The sequence below is a fragment of the Pempheris klunzingeri genome, chromosome 11 (genome assembly GCF_042242105.1).
Source record: "Pempheris klunzingeri isolate RE-2024b chromosome 11, fPemKlu1.hap1, whole genome shotgun sequence".
NCBI classification, from domain to species: domain Eukaryota; kingdom Metazoa; phylum Chordata; class Actinopteri; order Acropomatiformes; family Pempheridae; genus Pempheris; species Pempheris klunzingeri.
The window spans coordinates 12,485,422-12,502,821 of record NC_092022.1 but is presented as its reverse complement, the minus strand read 5'-3'; the positions used below and the strand labels follow the sequence as shown (position 1 = coordinate 12,502,821).

The following is a 17,400-nucleotide window of genomic DNA, read 5'->3' as shown; positions in this document are numbered from 1 at the left end:
AACTCACGACCAAGCAAAGAAAGCAGCAAACATTGCGGCTGTCGACAATAAAAGCAGAAATGGTAATTGTGATAATGATAGCACAAAAAGCACAAAGTCGTTGGGTTTTGCCTATACGTTTCTGTTTATTTCATAGGTATTATATTAATGATACACAGGCCAACAATCTGTTCCTCCTCTCTGGAATCCAAAGCACCAATGTTTTGAGCAAATAATTTAACGAGTGTTGGCGTTAAAGCTGTTAAAGTTGTATGGGCAGTGTACTGAAAAATAGCAGCAGGGGTAGGGGAAAGGAAATTCAACATACGCCTATTTACAGTCACGAATGCACATTGCATAGGCTACTCTGTACATGGGGATATACTTTCACAGATTGGACGTCACAGTTCTCAATGGCGAAAAATGCAGCCTGGAGATTTGCTATAACTTGTTCATACTCTGGTCGAGAAATAATTATGATATGCTATATACAAAGACCAGAGGGAAGGGGAAGAGCTAAAAGTTCTCTGCGCAATAAGGATTCAAATTGTTACATTTGATATTTTAACAACAAATATGTCTATATGAACAATAGAATAAACACAATGGAGAATCGTGATAAATAGAGGGACATATTCAAGAACAGCATAGGTATAAATGATTATTCTAACCATGTAGGCCTTTCTGGGGACCAGCTAGAAATTCATCGCCGCCGTAGGGCAATAAGAAAATGGCGACTTTATCCCATGCAGGCCTATTGCTCCCACTGTCCACTTAAACATTGCACTGTTGGTGATATGGGCTCCTTTAGAAAATGGTTATGCCCACGATTACAATTCAGTGAGATAAGAGGAGGCCTTAATGTCACTGACCAAGACTGTGACACTTTCTGCTCACAATAGGGGGTTTCCAGAGAAGTACTGGAGGCGATCTCTGCTCAGCTTCTTCTCTTTCATTCTTCTATTCTGAAACCAAATTTTAACCTGGCGGTCGGTGAGGTTTAACATTCGCGAAAGCTGAAGCCTTTTCTCTTTGTTGATGTAAACGTTAAAGAAGAATTCCCGCTCCAGCTCCCGAATCTGAAACTTGGAATATGGACACCTCTTCTTCCTTGTACGAGGAGTGCCTGGAGGAAAAAAATTAATAAGAATAAACTGGTAGGAAATAGCAGCAAGGTTTCATGAATTGGCAATAGTAATATATGCAAAAAGGGGGATAAAATATAGGCTTTAGTGCTGAGGTGACTAAAGACTTGCAAGATGCTAAGAATTTCGTTTCAGTGGCGTCAGTAATGATAACATTTCAGCCAGCATTCATCAAGCAAAGTAGCTGAGGCTATCAGATAAACCAGCCATAAAAAGTGTTAAATATCCCAACACTTGGAGGAAATAATATCAACTTACAGCGTCTAAGTACGTGTTTATCTGTTATAAATATACAACAGAAGTATTTCAGCGCATTATGTGCGCCACATTCCTCTGGAGCTAAACTAACAATTTACACAATCTTCTGGCAGTGGGGTGAAATGCACTGCCCATGTCTGCAGTGGCCTGTGCAGACCTCTGTGGCCCTATAACTTCTTATCAAACAGGTGACTGGGGAAATAGATTTTTCTTTATTGTTTTTTGAGTGGATGAGTGGCAGCCTCAGTTAGCTTCAATCTGCAGCCTGACTGGGCTAATACAATGTGGCTAAAGCCCAATAGGACCTGTGTGCTGCATTAATACTCTTTTCAAGCAGAATTTGACTTCATGCTTCTCGGGCAAGTTTACATTAATGTCAGCTTGCATGCAAATCATCAATATGGAGGTGAAATGCAAAAGAAAACCTAAGTGGGTCTGGACTTTAGTTTTTTACTCAGCGGCTACTGGGGAAATAGTATAATTAGCAGACAGATACATTCTCCTCATACATGGACGAGGCAAAACACTCGATTCTCTACAACTTATTCATTTACTGTCTGCTTGTGAATGGAAGAAACCGATTATAAAGAACCTATACCATAGACAGATAGATAGACAGATAGACAGATAGATAGATAGATAGATAGACAGATAGATAGATAGAAATCAATTTAACCGTAAAGTCTGTAGTACTCTGTGCAGCATGTCTTTTGCGGGCAAACCCTGTGCTAAAAGAAAATTCACAAGACGCCAAAAGCAATGTTCTGCCCAATTGGTTTTTACTCTCGACAGCCCAACGACAAAATCCCTTAAAATTCCCAACGCAAGTTCATGATCAAAGTTAACATTTGTCACAATAGCTCTCTCTTAAAAATTTCACAGACTCTCACCATAGAGGCGTCTGTGTATAACATCCCCCTTTTTTCAAAGCGCTTTCCCATCGTAAAAATTCTTCTCGTTGCAAGAAAGAGCTTTGTAGGGTTATAATAAAATCCTTTGAATGCTTATAAAACTCCACATAAAATCTGACCGACAAAACACCGGGCTAGTCCCCTTAACCTTCCCCCATTTTACTGCTTCGGTGTACCTACTCGAGTGGCTGCTCTTGCTGGCGTTGCCGTCCTTGGTTGTTGCGGAGGAAGACGTGCATGAGCCTGAATTTGTATGTTCCTCCTCATCTTCTGGGTCTTTTTCCTGCTCCGGGGCTCCGGGTACAGAGGCTGCGGGCTGCTGCTGTTGTTGCTGCTGCTGCTGCTGCTGCTGGGAGTCGCTTTCCAGCTTTCCCCCCTCGCCCTTTTGTAAACAACTGTCTGACTGATTGTCCGTGCTGCTGCAGTATGCGGTCTCGAAAAAGCGGTCGAAACCTTGGGGGAGGACGTTGTTTTTCCCCACGCCGGAGTAGAAACCTGTGGAGGGGTGATTGGAGCCGGGATGGGTGTGATGGTGATGGTGGTGGCTGTACACACTCTCGTTCTTCATAAGCATTTCTGTCATGGTGGATGGTGGAAGACAGTCCCTATGCACCAGATCCTCTCCCGAGTAGCACGATGCATAATTGCCTCTGTGGTGCCATTTACTAGCAGGGTCCAAGCCGTAAGAAACTTCCCGTACCGGCTGTACTTGAGACAGATTTGTGGAATAAGGGTAGCTGATTTGCCGAGACGGGGCCTGTGGAAGAAACGAGGAGACGGCAGAAAACTCGGGGACGTAGTAGGTGCAGCTGGGGAGGTAGATGTTGGACGCGCAGCCCGTCCTGTCCCCAAACTCGGATGTCCGGTCTTTGCGCGTCTGGGAGCAGAAGTTGCCCAGATTCACCGAGTTAAACATCTTTCTCTCTCTCGTACTCCGTACTATAGATAGATGTTTTGGATACGAGCTGCAGCAGAAGGGAAAAATTTGGGAAGGCGAGATGACGCGCAATCCGTCTAAGTCGCCCCGCAGACACGTGATCGAAAGTAGATATTGTCATATATCAATTTGGAAGAGTTGGATGTGTAGGAGTGGTTGGCTTTAGGTTAGATCTCGAAGGTTCAAACGAATAATTTCCAACCACCACAGGCGCACTAAGAAAACCAGTACCAGATTCCTGTTTGCTGGCTTATGACAATTAGAGAGATATGTGCTGTGTGTGTTTATGTTTATGGGCTGGTGGTGGGCTAGCTCAACAGCTACAGCTCCTTAAACAGGCACAGCACAAACTGCAGAGTGAACTCAGTGAAATGCATTTCATAGTGTTATGGAGATATAAAGGTAAGCCTATTGTTATCGTCATTATTATTATTGCTACTATTATAATAAAAAAATATTAATTACCATGGCTATTACTATTAACTAGGAATCACTATCCCTATCAGGAAAACTATTGGTCTATTGGTAATTGTGATATTTTAATCATACATTTGATCAGATTTTATCCACTCACACTGTTACACTTAATTCCGGATTAAGCACCAGGCTACATATATGTAAGCAATCGCTGTGAATGTAGCCCAGATAATGTAGAAACCCGTTTAAAAACCAATTTCATGAGTCTAATCGTAGTTTCACTATTTCGACAAAGTTTAACAAATCACAGTGAATGAGTCGCACTCTTCTACAAATCTCTGGGTCTCCCCAGGACATTTTTACACCGTGGTCAATGAATATGCTGGAAATATCTTTACAAGGGTTACATTATTAGTTTTGATCCCTTTTTATTCTTTAATAGTGACTACAAGAGTCTGCTGCACAGATGACCATTAAACAGAGGTGCAGATGAGCCGGGGCTCATCTATTTAAAATTATGCAACATATTAATTCATCAGCCATTTTATTTAGTTTTCCTCTCTTTCACCAGATGAAAAACCTCGCTACAGTGAACCAGTGGTGGACGACTATAATTATGTTGTAAACTGAAGTTGAAGCAGCGGTTAGGCAATGCAGAATACATAGCATGCATGTTGACTGTGCAGGGTAAAGTAATCGGGCCACTCTCATTATTCCCTTTGACTTTGGATCATGACAGAGTCCATGGAGGACGACTGCGCAATTCAAGACTCCAGGTCCTGGAGTTCCTGCAGGAGTAAAACCAATGGAGCCCTAGGACCTAGTATCTACACCAGAGGGAAAATATGCCCTGATGACATGTACACAAGCTCAGAAAAACGTAATTACTCCCCTGAAGTTGCTGGATTCAGCAGTATTCCACGTTGGAGTGGTTATTGACAACACCGCCCACAGTATCACCGCAATGTGTGAGCCTGCTACTCTGAAAATACTCAAATTGATATGTTGGAATATAACGTCTCCTTGGAGTCACTAGTCGATCAAATGAAATGTTTTGAGTTGCAGCTTTTGTCTAGAAGCTTCAAAGCAGAGCAACAATTAGTCTTCTTGTAAACGGCTGCTTACAGGCCACTCAGCCTGGACCTATTGACCAAGCAGTATGAATGTATCCGACGTTTCCCTCTAAAATGAAATAAGTCCCAGCTGATATTCCAAGCTGCTGTGATCATTTTATTTTCCACCGGAAAGTCGACATTTCTCTGTGGGTGACTGATAAAAAGACATGTCCTCCGGACTTTTTTTTAAATAAATTGTAATAAATGAATGGTTTGGAGAAAGGATGCGCCTGCGTGTTCTTTCCTGCGTCATTGTAAACTTTTAATTGTACTGTTGAGGGCCATCTTTGAATCTTTATAGACTAACTGATACTATCACAAGGTGAAATTAATATGATGGCCCATTGTTTATGATTATAGGCTACTTCCTAAATGTTGCAAAGGACTCTTGAATTATTATCCAATACTCCAATAACACTGTGGCTCTACTGGAATCACTTATGGGACACCTGTGTTGTTTGAAAATAATTGAAAACAAAGTTAGTGTCTGTGGTGAATTCCAGCAGCAAGGGGGAGAACAAGCAACATCATCAGAGCTCAGCATTGGAAATGAGAGTCCATTGCAGGCGTATTTGTGAAAAAAGGTGGCATTGGCATTAGCTTGTTTACTACCCCAACAGACAAAAGGTTGTCTCACATGATGCATCCTGCATCCAAGTACAAAGAAAGCAGACAGCTGTCCAGACACAGCACTTGAATTTGACCACTAAAATCCTCTCTACGTCCACCATAAAACTCCGAATGGCTGTAGTAACGCTAAATCCCTTTGTTCTATAGAAAACCATAAACTTTGAGAATGAGAGGAATTTGGATTTCAGCAACTATATATTCAGCAACTTAAAAAAAATAAATAAATACACAAGTGCGCTGAATTTAACACCGTGCTCCATAACGCTTTCCTGCAACTTGGCTTTGAGGGTCCGTTTAAGAAAAGTAGCAATTTAGGTCGCTAATAATTGACTAAAAACCTCCAAATTCTGTGTTTCTACACATTTACAGGGCTAAACATTTCAGTCATAGTAATCCAAATAAGCGAGATTGTGAATGTGGATAAACGGCACGAAAAAAACAAGAATATATGTTTATTTGTGACCCGTGAAGCACAAGTACTGGGGTCATTTTTGGTAGGCCCAGATGAAAAACCGCAACAGTGGAAATATTTATGTAAACGCTTTGGCCTGTGGCCTGTATGGCCACATGCTCGACACATGCCGCAGCATTAGTGTTGTACAGTTGCACAACAATAATAATAATTTGCACATCAAAATGTCATTGTCTATTGCAACAGTGTGAATTATTTTGTACATTATACAGTTAATAGGATAAAAGGCAGAGCTTCAATTCGAAGTTGAATTTCTAAATACGGAAAAGCAGACATTCTAATTGGCCTATAATAAAATTTTCTAAATTATGACATTTAAAGTGTATCCGTATGTCGATACTCTCATTGTAACACCATCTCTACATTTTAAAAAAAAGTCCCAAGTCCCCAGTAAATAAAAACTACAAACTTTTCTTTTAGCAGGCAATAATAGAACCAAGGCGGACAGTCCAAAACAATATTGTCAAATCATTTCCTCATCATAATCATTTCAATTATGCGTATTAGCGCGGAATAAATAAGTAATGCGAGGATATGAATAAGTGATGCACAAATAAAATACAAAAGCTAAGGCTCCTGACCAGGACAGCTGATGAACGTGAAAGAGTTTAAAAAACCACACAGTACACAAGAGGAATTAGGCGTTTAAACGAATGGGAGACTGTACTCCTGGCTGCGTTCAGGGCGCAGGATTTGTCATAATGGGGCAAAATATGACCAGTCAGCGTCGGTCACTTGACAAAATCTGCCTTCCGAGGGTTTAAACAGTGGGCTTAAACGCTGTTCTCGCCTTGGTGCGCTCACACCATCAGTCAAAGAATAAGGTTTAGCATGTGTTTATTTCCCTGGATCGACGGCTCACAGCAGCTGATATTCCGCTAGCAGTAGGACCCAGGAAAGTTTGATTTGGTTGCACCAAATGAGCTGGCTAAGTACATGCAGAGTTTGCACGCAAAGCTTCTGTATCTCAGTTATCAGCCCCCTATTTATTCTATCTTAAAGGGACTCATACAATGATAGACAATATTGTAAATGTGCGTCCCAACTATTTTAAGTAATAGGCTGAGTGTCCCAAAGAGTAGGTGTAAACATTTGCCATTCTTCGCTTAAATATCACCGTTGGAGCTCTAACTTTACGACTGTGTCTGTGGAATTTAAGTTATGTATTGCTACCTACCGCCATAATTACAATGGTTAACCTGGGTGTCACCCTCTTGTTAAGAAGAACTCTCAGTTCAAAAACGGTACTCCTAAATATTGTAGGCTGCTTTGGTTCTGCGTGGATAAATCCTGTGCCAAACGATACAACACTCACCACACACACAAATACAGAGGCACGCACACAATGCGCGCAATTCACCAAGACACTGCTGCACAGTTAGCTCAAGTCAAGGCTAAATGTGGGATGCCTGTGTAATCATATTACTGTCCCCTCATGGCCTAGATAAGTTTAATTGGATGTAAGTCGGGCAGTTAAACTTGGCTGTATGAGCTGCTAACAGTTTCAAGCAACACTAAAGAGCCTTGTTTTTTTTTTTACTGAGGTCTCAGTGAATGCACCTAGCGTGAAGCGTTTGTGGTGGCAACAATAGCTTACAAGATAAGGATGAGTGTTGCTGTTACATTTAGAGCAATCTCCAGAGTGTATTTCTCTTTCAACCACTAGGACATAAAGCTTTCACAACAATGTGTTAACTTTTTTATTAGAAGTATTAAATGATTTCACATCTCAAGAAATCGCCCAGCAGTGACTGCTGGCTCAAGCTCCTATGGTGTTATTTAGTCTTGGAAAAACTTGGAAGTCCTTGGAGCAGAGGAACAGTAAACTCTTAAGCGTATCTATCTTTGAACACATTCTAGATAAGCTAAAATTAAGCTTGTGCTTGAGATTTAGCTAGAGGGACTTTTGGCTTCATGCTTAATATCATTCTACAAAAGTCAAAATACAGAACATTTTATGTGCTGAAAGCACTTGAGGCTATGGCCTGTCACATGCCGATGTATTTACGGAGATATTTTTAGGCTCGGCTTGTATTGGACCTTTATTAACTACGCTGTTAATCTTCTCAAATATCCAAGTCACCTTTTAAAACTAGCCAGCATAATATGTCCAGTGTTTGAAAACAATTCAGGGCAAACTAACTATGCCATATAAGCTGTTGGGGCCAAGTTTGGGAAATTACGCACATGACGGCACAAAATTACGCACGCCCTGATAAGCATTACGCAATGGTTTGATTTCAAAGTTGTTGAGTGTTTGTTGATAAGGCACTCAGTTTGGTGACAATGACAAAATTAATAACAAAAATCTATGTTTGGCCACCTTTTAACTTGCGTATGTGTCGTAATTATGCACTGATATCCTGTTAGAAGTTAGAGGCAAGCTATTACTTGATGTTTTTCTTTTTTCCTTATTTGGTCAAATCGTGCCTGTTGTAACCAAAGTCTGGCCTGAAAAAGTGTTAGTATATGTGCATGCAAGGAGACAATCAGGTGTCAGGTAGTTTGATGCCTAAAATCGCATAATATTTATTTGTAATTTTGACTCCAATCAGCGCGAATTTAGCATCCAATTGGAACATTTATTTTAATTGTAACGAAACGCGCACTGGCTGGATCTTTCTGCACCGGGGGGGGTCACAGTGCATTATTTTAGTTTGCGCTGGCCTTGCACAGGAATGGCTCAGTATGTGGACCCAAAATAGAAGCTCGGAGCTTTACGCTACAGCCTCAGATATTGTTGAAATGCCTGCTCAGACACTTAGTACTGATGTTTGCTTTGTCGTCTGAGCTGTAGATTTTCCAAGCTTTCCTTCAGAGCCAATCCTTTAAACACACACAGAAACTGCACAGAAAAAATATTTCTGTTCATATAAACGGGGGGAAACTCATAGTCCAGACTACACTGCACGGGCACTGAACCGATACTGAACAAACTTGAACAGGTGACATAAAGGTTTTTCCAATTTTTCCTTGTATAAAATTATGAGGGCTTTAAGCAGTTGTCCAGCTCTATGCTGCATACTTGACCTTCAGTGAGTGCGTTAAGGCCCAAAGGACAGTCCACCTCCAAAACACTAAACATTTGAAAAGACTGGCTTATATGCAGTAAGAAGCACGAAAGAAAAAAAGAACCTACTAACTCAAAACTCTGCGATTGGAAAATCGAGATTAAATAATACTATGTGAATATCACCGAGCCAAATACCACTTCAGGCTCTGACAGATGCCGAGTACATTCTTTACATTGTTAGTGTGTTGTCACGCGATTTCAAAAATACAAATTGAATGATGCAAGTGATACATCAGGCTACACAAAAACACAAAACAAAATGCCCACTGATTTGCCGTCGCGACCTCCATCAGTTTTGAGGGTCTAAGATGTTTTTCTTTTCTTTTCATCAGAGAAAACTGGTCTAGGAGGAATCCGGCTCTTCCAAGGCAGCAATGAAACCTTCCCACCCTGTGCTAAGGGGTGTGATGCTATTGAAAAACAAATTGATAAGATAGTACATTTCAGAAAAAATAAAGCTCATAAAGAACTCATTTCAAATCATGTCAAAATCGATATATAACAGTTCTGAAAGGAGTGAAACGATATGGATCTTTGACGTTAAGCATTTTACCTATCCGCTCTTTCTCTATCACATTAACACTCACCCCGCACTCTCACTCACACACACACACACACACTCTCTCTCTCTCTCTACACTCCCCCACATACACTTTAGTGGGAATAACATTGCTTTCTATTTCTCCAGCCAGCTTCGTACCATAAACGGCAGAGGGGTGGCGGGGGACGTAGACCACATGCCACACAAGTTCTCTGCGAAGGGCACTGTGAAGCTCACTGACCTTTGGGACGAGGAGACAGGCCGCCATAAACAGATTTAGCCAGTCTCAAAGTCAAAAGTGCCCGAGAGCAGTGAAAGACCCATTGTAAAGACCTGCAAAGCCAACAGAGATCTCATCCTGTTCTAAAATCCAAATATCTTGAGGTTCTCCGCAATGACTACAAGGTTTTATAAGGTTGTTTTCTTTTAATTCCCTCTTATACCCTGTATAGAGTGAATTATGCTATATTAGAGTTCAGACAAGTCAAACTGGTGCAAACTAATATTAGTTGTTCTGCAGTGATCGTTTTTAGCTTTTGAGGAAAAGGGATGGCAGGTTACAGGACACAGTGCAATGTTTGGTGGTTTGATGGACGTGAAAGCTCTTTACGGCACAAGAGTATTTGTCACAAGAAGAAGAAGGAAGAAAAAAACTAGCAAAAATAAAGAGCAGACACCTGAATAAACAGGCTCCACGGAAAAGTCACGCACAACATCAACAGATACGTCTGGTTTGAAGTTCAAGTTAACTACATGTTCAGATATCCGTTTGGCACCGGTCAAAGAGCAGACTGCCATGTTATTCAGTCCAAATAATCCTCCCGTTTTACACAGGAATCTCCTAACTGGCCTCCAAACACAGACCACTGTTTGCATCATTTAATCTTGGTAACAAACGTGATTCACGCTGTGCTCAATGGTTTGTGTTGTATTAGCTCACTTACTTACTTGCATAAACAAATTATGCAAACCGTCTCTGCTCTAAATCTCAGTTTGCACTTTCCTCAGTTAACTGAGCTGTAATCTACTGCGGTGTTTTACAAATCATGGGATCTGGTTAATGTATATTCTCTCTCTCACTCTCTTCTCCATAACGCCAGATTGTTCTGTTTTTTTTTTTTTTTTTTACAGTGTGTAAAACTAGAAATATAAACAATTTGACTTAATTGAGTTATTACAATTGCTGCTGTTAAAATTTCAACAGCACCCACATAGACTGTTTCCTTAAGGTTTTTTGCGTTTTAATGTAATATCTGTAACATAATTGACATTGAAGGGTTTTTTTTGACAAATAATGAGGTACTGTAGGACAGTCAGGAGTGTCGTGGTGCATTTTGAATCTATTAATTCTCCTGTAAGCCATTTACCAAGGCAACTCACAAACATCAGGCTCTAGTTTATCCCCTTTCATGGTCAACAGCGCGTTTGATAGGAAAAAAAGGATTGGAGTTGTTATGAATGATGTCCTCTGGGTGATCAAATTCAATACACGCAATTTAACATCTCAACAGTATTATTTCACAGTCTTTGTTATTATCATATTACAGCAAATACTTGGTACACTCACTGGTTATGCTGTGCATCAGCCTGGCGCCACTTCTGAACCGATGCACTGTGTATTGCTTTGATTAAAAACATACACGGACTTATGAATGCAGTCGCCTGTGCGTAAAAGGCTGCATATCAAAACATTACGCCTGCGTTTCTCTTGTTATAGAGAAGAAACAATTAAAATCAAGACACAGGTATGTCCTCCGATATTCATGTTTAAATTGTAGGTGGTCATTTAATTGAAATGATTTTTAAAACCGCCTTTAATCAGATGCGCAGATGTACATGAGAGTATTTTTCCAAAACATAAAACCAGCGGATCCCATATATTTACAGTTACTCCCATTTTAACAGGACATCTACACAAGCCATTTGAGCTAATTGCGCGATTTGTTTATAATAAATACAGATGTTATTTTGGAAACAAAATAATTTTATAACCAACATTTTTAATATCTGTAAACTGACGCATAATGTCCGGTCAAATAGCTGCGCGTCCAGGCGGCCCTTTCCTCTCATGGAGGATATTTCAGTTCTAATATTCAATGTATACACGTACTGTTTATACAATAGATAAAGAACTATTTTGCATTATGTTGATGAAATCATAAGATGGATATTTGTAGCCTAAAAGGGGAAGGTGGCACAAAATGGGCACAAACATCAGAGGTTTCAGAAGCATCATCACAGCACAGCTACTATGAGACATGAGAGTTTAATAATGCAGCAAGGCTCAAAGCCTGCTGTAATGACACTGTATATTTTTTAATACATCTTTACTTACATAGGTTCAAGTCGGTCGTTAATACAGTACCAAGAGGATTGTGTTAAGTAATGAGATCAGGTCATCTTACATTATGTGTACTTGTGTTGTGATCATGAACAGACTAACTCAGAAAGGCCATTCAGCGGACCGGGTGCAGGAGCGGCCGTTCACAGTTCACTGAAAAGGCAACATCTGATCTCAACATTGAAACAGCACAACAGTTTCCAGTGGATCTACTTCACCTAACTGAGACTGGAGGCTGTTGAGGACAAACGCATTAATGCTCGGTTAGTTAGCTGGTAGGAAAACACTGCACAGCCCCTGCATTGCTTTACTCTTCCTTGCCAGTAGGGAGAGCTTTGTGGATTTTAGATATGAGTTCAATACACAACCGTCCGTGTTGTCTGTATGCCATTTGAGAAAGATCTCCTTGGAATAGAGCATGCTTTGATTTGTAATAATCACGCATTTAAATCCCCTAATGCAAGACAGATGATGGGATGCGCAAGAAACAGGAGTGGCCAAGAGGCTTGACTATATGGAGCACTGGGGTGTAACCCTATTACTGCTTTACACAGCAATTGCGCGTTTAGCTGCGCTGTTATAGGCTTGTAGCATACCAGTGACACTGATTGGGTCTAACTTCAAGGGAAACCACAGAGCTCCAGGAAAAAATATGGGAAAAAAGGCTTGTTTGCCTAAAGCTAATATATTTGTTGTGTAGTTTTTGTAGTGTTCCGGGCTACTGTAAAAAAGAGGAACTATATTCAATGCAAGATGGTGTTCAGCGTCTGCATCTAGCCGCCATTTTGCATTGAAAGCTCTCATAGGTGCCCAAAGTCTACCTTTGTGTCAGAGCGGCCAACCTGTGTGGGCTCCTATTGATTCTAGTTCACAGCATGTACAATTATGTGCCAACAAAACATCCTCTCAAATGCTTCCAAATGTCCCATTAATGCTCAGATCTTTATTTCACTGCGGTGGACCCATGTATTTTAAAACTGTGTTACAGGTCACGTCTAATAAAATAATCCCACCAGTCATCACTCAGAAAACCTGATTTTTAAAGCAGAACATTCAGAGGGGCAACCTAATGACAGACTGAGGTAACACCAATAAACGTTTCAATATTCTGTTTATTGAAGACCTTACGCATATACATTCATATCATTATTACTTTTACAAGACAACGTAGCAATCCTGACAAGCGCAAAGAAAGGAATGCAATGAGGGACGAAATAAAAGAACGATAACAAACAACTATAACACTGAAACAGGGTTTCTGTAAATGTCATGTATGACAAAAAAAAAATCTTGCATACCATTTCTTATATCCATTCTTGGCAGTATAATGATATAATAGGCCTACATTTCCAACCCCTACAACCACAGATAGGCTATATGGAATGCGATATTGTACAACACGACCAATAACATAAAGCACTATTACATAGCGATAAGGGATCCCCAAATAGGATGCAAATAGTAACATATGTAATTTAATTTTACAAAGTTATACACGAGTACAAGGTAAGGAAAGGGACAACACTGAGCACATTGCAAGGAGCAAGTACATTAAGTAGGCCTAATAGGCCCTCCGTCCTTCCACCCTAATAATAATAATAATAATAATAATAGTAATAATAATAATAATAATAATACATTCTTTGTAGACTTTTGTGTCAGAAATGTTTTAGGTGGTGTTTGCATCTGATTTGTTCATAAAATAAAATGTATAAAAAGTCACCTACAGAAAAAGTGGCCCGCAGAACATGACTTATAGCTATTTCACATCAATAACATGCTGCAAATACATTTCACTGCTATAGCTTACTCGTTATACATGAAAGATAATGCACTGCTTTCCTCCCGAATTAAGGGAGCACACACGTAGGCCTATGATTAACTCTAAATTTCTACATAGTTATTTTCATTGTGAGCACCAAGTTTCAGAAATGCTCTTTCAGGCCTAAAAACTTAATCCCCTCCCGCCCAGTTGCAACTTTAGGCCGTTTCCTTGTTTAACCAAGTTGGCCTAAAAATGTTTTAATACCGGTGAATACTTCCATTACAGATCCTAGTGAGTTTATTGTAGAATACACTATTTTCTTTTAACTGGCACAGTCTGGACGTGGACTTTTAATAGCAGCTCAAAACCGTCCTCAAACGGTGATCTCACTCCACTAAAGAAATGCAACTCATGCGGGATTTTGTGGCTGTTGTTGTTAAGACAAGTTGAAAGGTAATAAAAGTAAGAAAAATACCTTTAGAAACTCGTTAGCACATGAACAAAGTCATGGCAATTAATTTTTCAACGCGCAGTCATAAAGATATCGATATGGATTACATTGCGGTTTAAGTCCTCCCTTCCCTCATGCAGACTTCCACACTTCCTGCCCGTGACCGTGAACGTGCCCACAGCGCGAGTCGAAAACTATGGAAAGGAGATGAGCTGATGTCCCTCTTACCCAACAGATTATGGCTGTGGAAGTGTTAAGCAACAGGGAGGGAGATTCTTCTTTATCAGTCCACCAGCCTCAGAGAAATTATTGCGCGGAAGCGGCTCCCGGATGCCTGAAAGGCTTCTCTCTCTCTCTCTCTCTCTCTCCCTTTTCACTTCACTGTTATTTTTAGGCCTATTTTTGAGATTTTTACCAAGAGGCCTCGTTCCTCCGCATCCCCCCTGACTAAAAATGGAACAAAAAAAAACAAAAAAAAGGATATTGTCATTATGTGTCATGCCAAACTGAGCTATTGCCTTGGTGACACATTTTGCTTGGCTTACATTTGAGGGCGTAGGCGGATCTCTTGACAAATCAGGAAAAACCAAGAGATGAAAACACGTTCTCACAGCTTTTTGTGCGATTACACCGAAGATTAATGCAGTCTTACTGACGGGTAGGATACACCTTTGAATGCCAGATAGTGGCTTGTGTTTTGGGGCTTGTGTAGCCCGCACCTTCAAGAAAAAAAAGAATAAAAATCTGAAAATTTTGTAATAATTGCCTGCAATGTAAATGATGGCTAGATGAGTGCATGCATTGAAAGAAGACCTAAGGGAGCGTAGAAGGCTTGGCTTTTACTGCCTATCGATTCACCTTCTGCCGCATCTCTAAAAGTAGGCCAAAGCTTGCTCCCTCAGCATGAGTCTCTTCTTCTTCATCCTGCGGTTCTGGAACCAGATCTTGACTTGTTGGTCGCTGAGGTTGAGACGGTCGGAGAGCTCTCTCCGCCGCTGCCTGGTGATGAACTCGTTCATCATGAATTCACCCTCTAGCTCAGCCAGCTGAAGTTTGGAATACGGTTTGCGCTTCTTTCTGGTCCGAGTGTGCATCGGGTACCACGGGGCACCTGGAGGAGAGGGAGGAGGAGGATGATGATGATGAGAAGGAGGAGGAGGAGGGGGGCACACGACGGATTAGTCACCACAGTTGCAAAATCACGGTCACCTCCAAGGTTATGAGGAGCCTACAGGGGCGTCAGTTGTCTAAGGCAAGCTTGGGCAATTGCCTTCCTGTGGGCTAAGTGCATTTACCGTTCCTTTAAGCTTTATTCTGGGGAGCAATCAGGAAATTCAATCTAGGGGGAAAATTACATTATAATGATAAAGCACTCAGTTTCCCAATAGATGTCTGCAGCCGTGGAAATGGAAGAGTCCCGCGTTTTGGAAAATTTCCAGATGCAGGGATTCTGCTTTATATTAGGATTCAGAGGACTGACGCCCCTGGAAGCTGTCACTTCCTCCACAAATCCAAACTGGCTTTGTTTTGGTGTTTCCCTGCACTGCCTGAGCACATCTGATCTCAAATGCAACTTCAGGACCACCAGAACTTGCCCAGTTTTGTGCAAATTTTGATCATAGGTGGTTATCCTTCATTTTTTTAAGCCCTCTCTCTATAGAGACCACCAGTATACAGCTGTTTGTGTCACAGGAAGTTTTATTGTTGCAGTTAAAGTTGCATTAACGTGATAATTAAGCCGTGCTTGCAAATACCCCTACTTATTCGCGAGTTTCAGAGCATATTATAAGACTCTTGAGTACACAGCGACAGATATTAATTCTGTTTACGAGTCATTAAAAAGAAAAGTCTCTCTATTCCATTCAGTCAACCAAAACGCCTCGCCTCTTTAAATCACTTCGTTAATTTGTTTGTACAAAGTGCAACAGTACGTCCAAATCATCCATGTATGTGCCTGAATCACAGGTTCTCCTTTAATGAGTGAATGCATTGGCAGGGCAGATGTTTTATTCAGAGGCTGGTTGCCAGTATGGTTTGCTGAGGTTATCTGTAACTGTATACAACCACATGGTGCGTGAGGTATTTTAGGGCAACCCCTAGCGGCGTTTGCACACCACGCATGTACCCTGCAGGCTAATGTAGGCTGCAAGTTGTGCATCAAGATAACGAGCTCTAATGACGGTCTTATACCGCAAGTGTACGCTATGTGCAGCCGTCTTCTAAATAACGTGAACGTGCGTTTCTAACAATTCATGAATGATTAAAGAAAAAAAACAGCACCAACCTCCGCCTGCAGCTATGTTGCTTGGATGGCTTCCCGGTGACACCAGAGTCTGTGTGTCGCTGGATGAAGGCTTGCTGCCCTCGTTGAGCAGAGAGGAGCTGGAGTCGGACTCCATTGACTGACATGATGGCGGGTCTTGCGTTAGCTGCTCGGTCCCGTAATCATATTTGGAGAAGGCGGCAGTGTTGCCAATTCCACTGTGCATCCCGTGGTCAGATGTTAATGATGTGTCTCTCGCCCTGTCCTCCCGTTTGAGGCTGCTGCCTCCTGAACAGGTCTCCCTGTTCCCGTTGCCGCTGTTATAATAACATTTGCCCTCTTCTGGTCTGGTAATTTCACACGACCGATTGAAAGAAGGGTTAATAGACACGGGGCTGCTAAAGTAGGACTGAGAGTATCCATTGCACGGCTCCGAAGGATTCCACGGGAGGGAGCAAACATTGTCCCTTCTCGGGTAGGAGAGAGACGGTAGCCCCGCCAGTTGTCCCCCTGAGGCTCTAAAATTCGGAAAGTAAAATGTGTCTCCAGTGTGGATGTTTACCAAAGGTCCCACAAACCCTGGATTAAGGAGATTATGCTCGCCCATTTCCGCGGGCCCGACCAACAGCTTCTAGTTTATTGCAATCTGACATTTAACATAGTTAAACCTGGAGGGGCGCCTGATTGGTCATCCTCAAACCACGTGTCCAGGCTAACTTCTGCTACACATGGTACCACCCACTCGGTCCATCTCAGACAAAACAAAACATTAACTTCTGTATTACAGAGGTTTATATGCTTTTTAAAAATACTATAAACGTTTTTATTAAAAATGTAGAATCTTGTTTTTCTTCACTTGAGTCCTGCTGAGTCCAAAAGGAGCCCAGGCTGCTTCTCCTTTTACACTCGTGGAGCTGTCCGTGGCCTCGTTTAATATCTTTATAAGCTGGCAAAAGTTTTTAAAATGCTATTTCTTATGAAAACTATTTTTCTTGAAGGAGAGGGCGCATATGACAACTTGTTTTCTAGCAATTACGGTTGAATTCCATGTCATATAAAGCTGTGATGTCCCAATTTTACAAGCTTGTTTTAAGAAAAGACT

General features: G+C 41.2%; 2 protein-coding genes across 2 annotated transcripts; both read right to left on the bottom strand.

Moving 5' to 3' along the window:
- Positions 1 to 123: 123 nt before the first annotated feature.
- hoxc11a (homeobox C11a) lies at positions 124 to 3,322 on the bottom strand. Its single transcript, XM_070839348.1, has 2 exons — positions 2,474 to 3,322; positions 124 to 1,105 (listed from the first exon to the last, which is right to left on the bottom strand). Exons 1-2 carry the CDS (start codon positions 3,207 to 3,209, stop codon positions 873 to 875), a joined length of 969 nt encoding a protein of 322 aa, XP_070695449.1. The 5' UTR covers positions 3,210 to 3,322; the 3' UTR covers positions 124 to 872.
- An 11,239-nt stretch (positions 3,323 to 14,561) lies between these two features.
- On the bottom strand, positions 14,562 to 16,925 carry hoxc12a (homeobox C12a). The gene is made up of 2 exons (XM_070839691.1): positions 16,320 to 16,925; positions 14,562 to 15,146 (listed from the first exon to the last, which is right to left on the bottom strand). The coding sequence occupies exons 1-2, from the start codon at positions 16,903 to 16,905 to the stop codon at positions 14,908 to 14,910; spliced, it is 825 nt and encodes a 274-aa protein (XP_070695792.1). The 5' UTR covers positions 16,906 to 16,925; the 3' UTR covers positions 14,562 to 14,907.
- Positions 16,926 to 17,400: the final 475 nt, after the last annotated feature.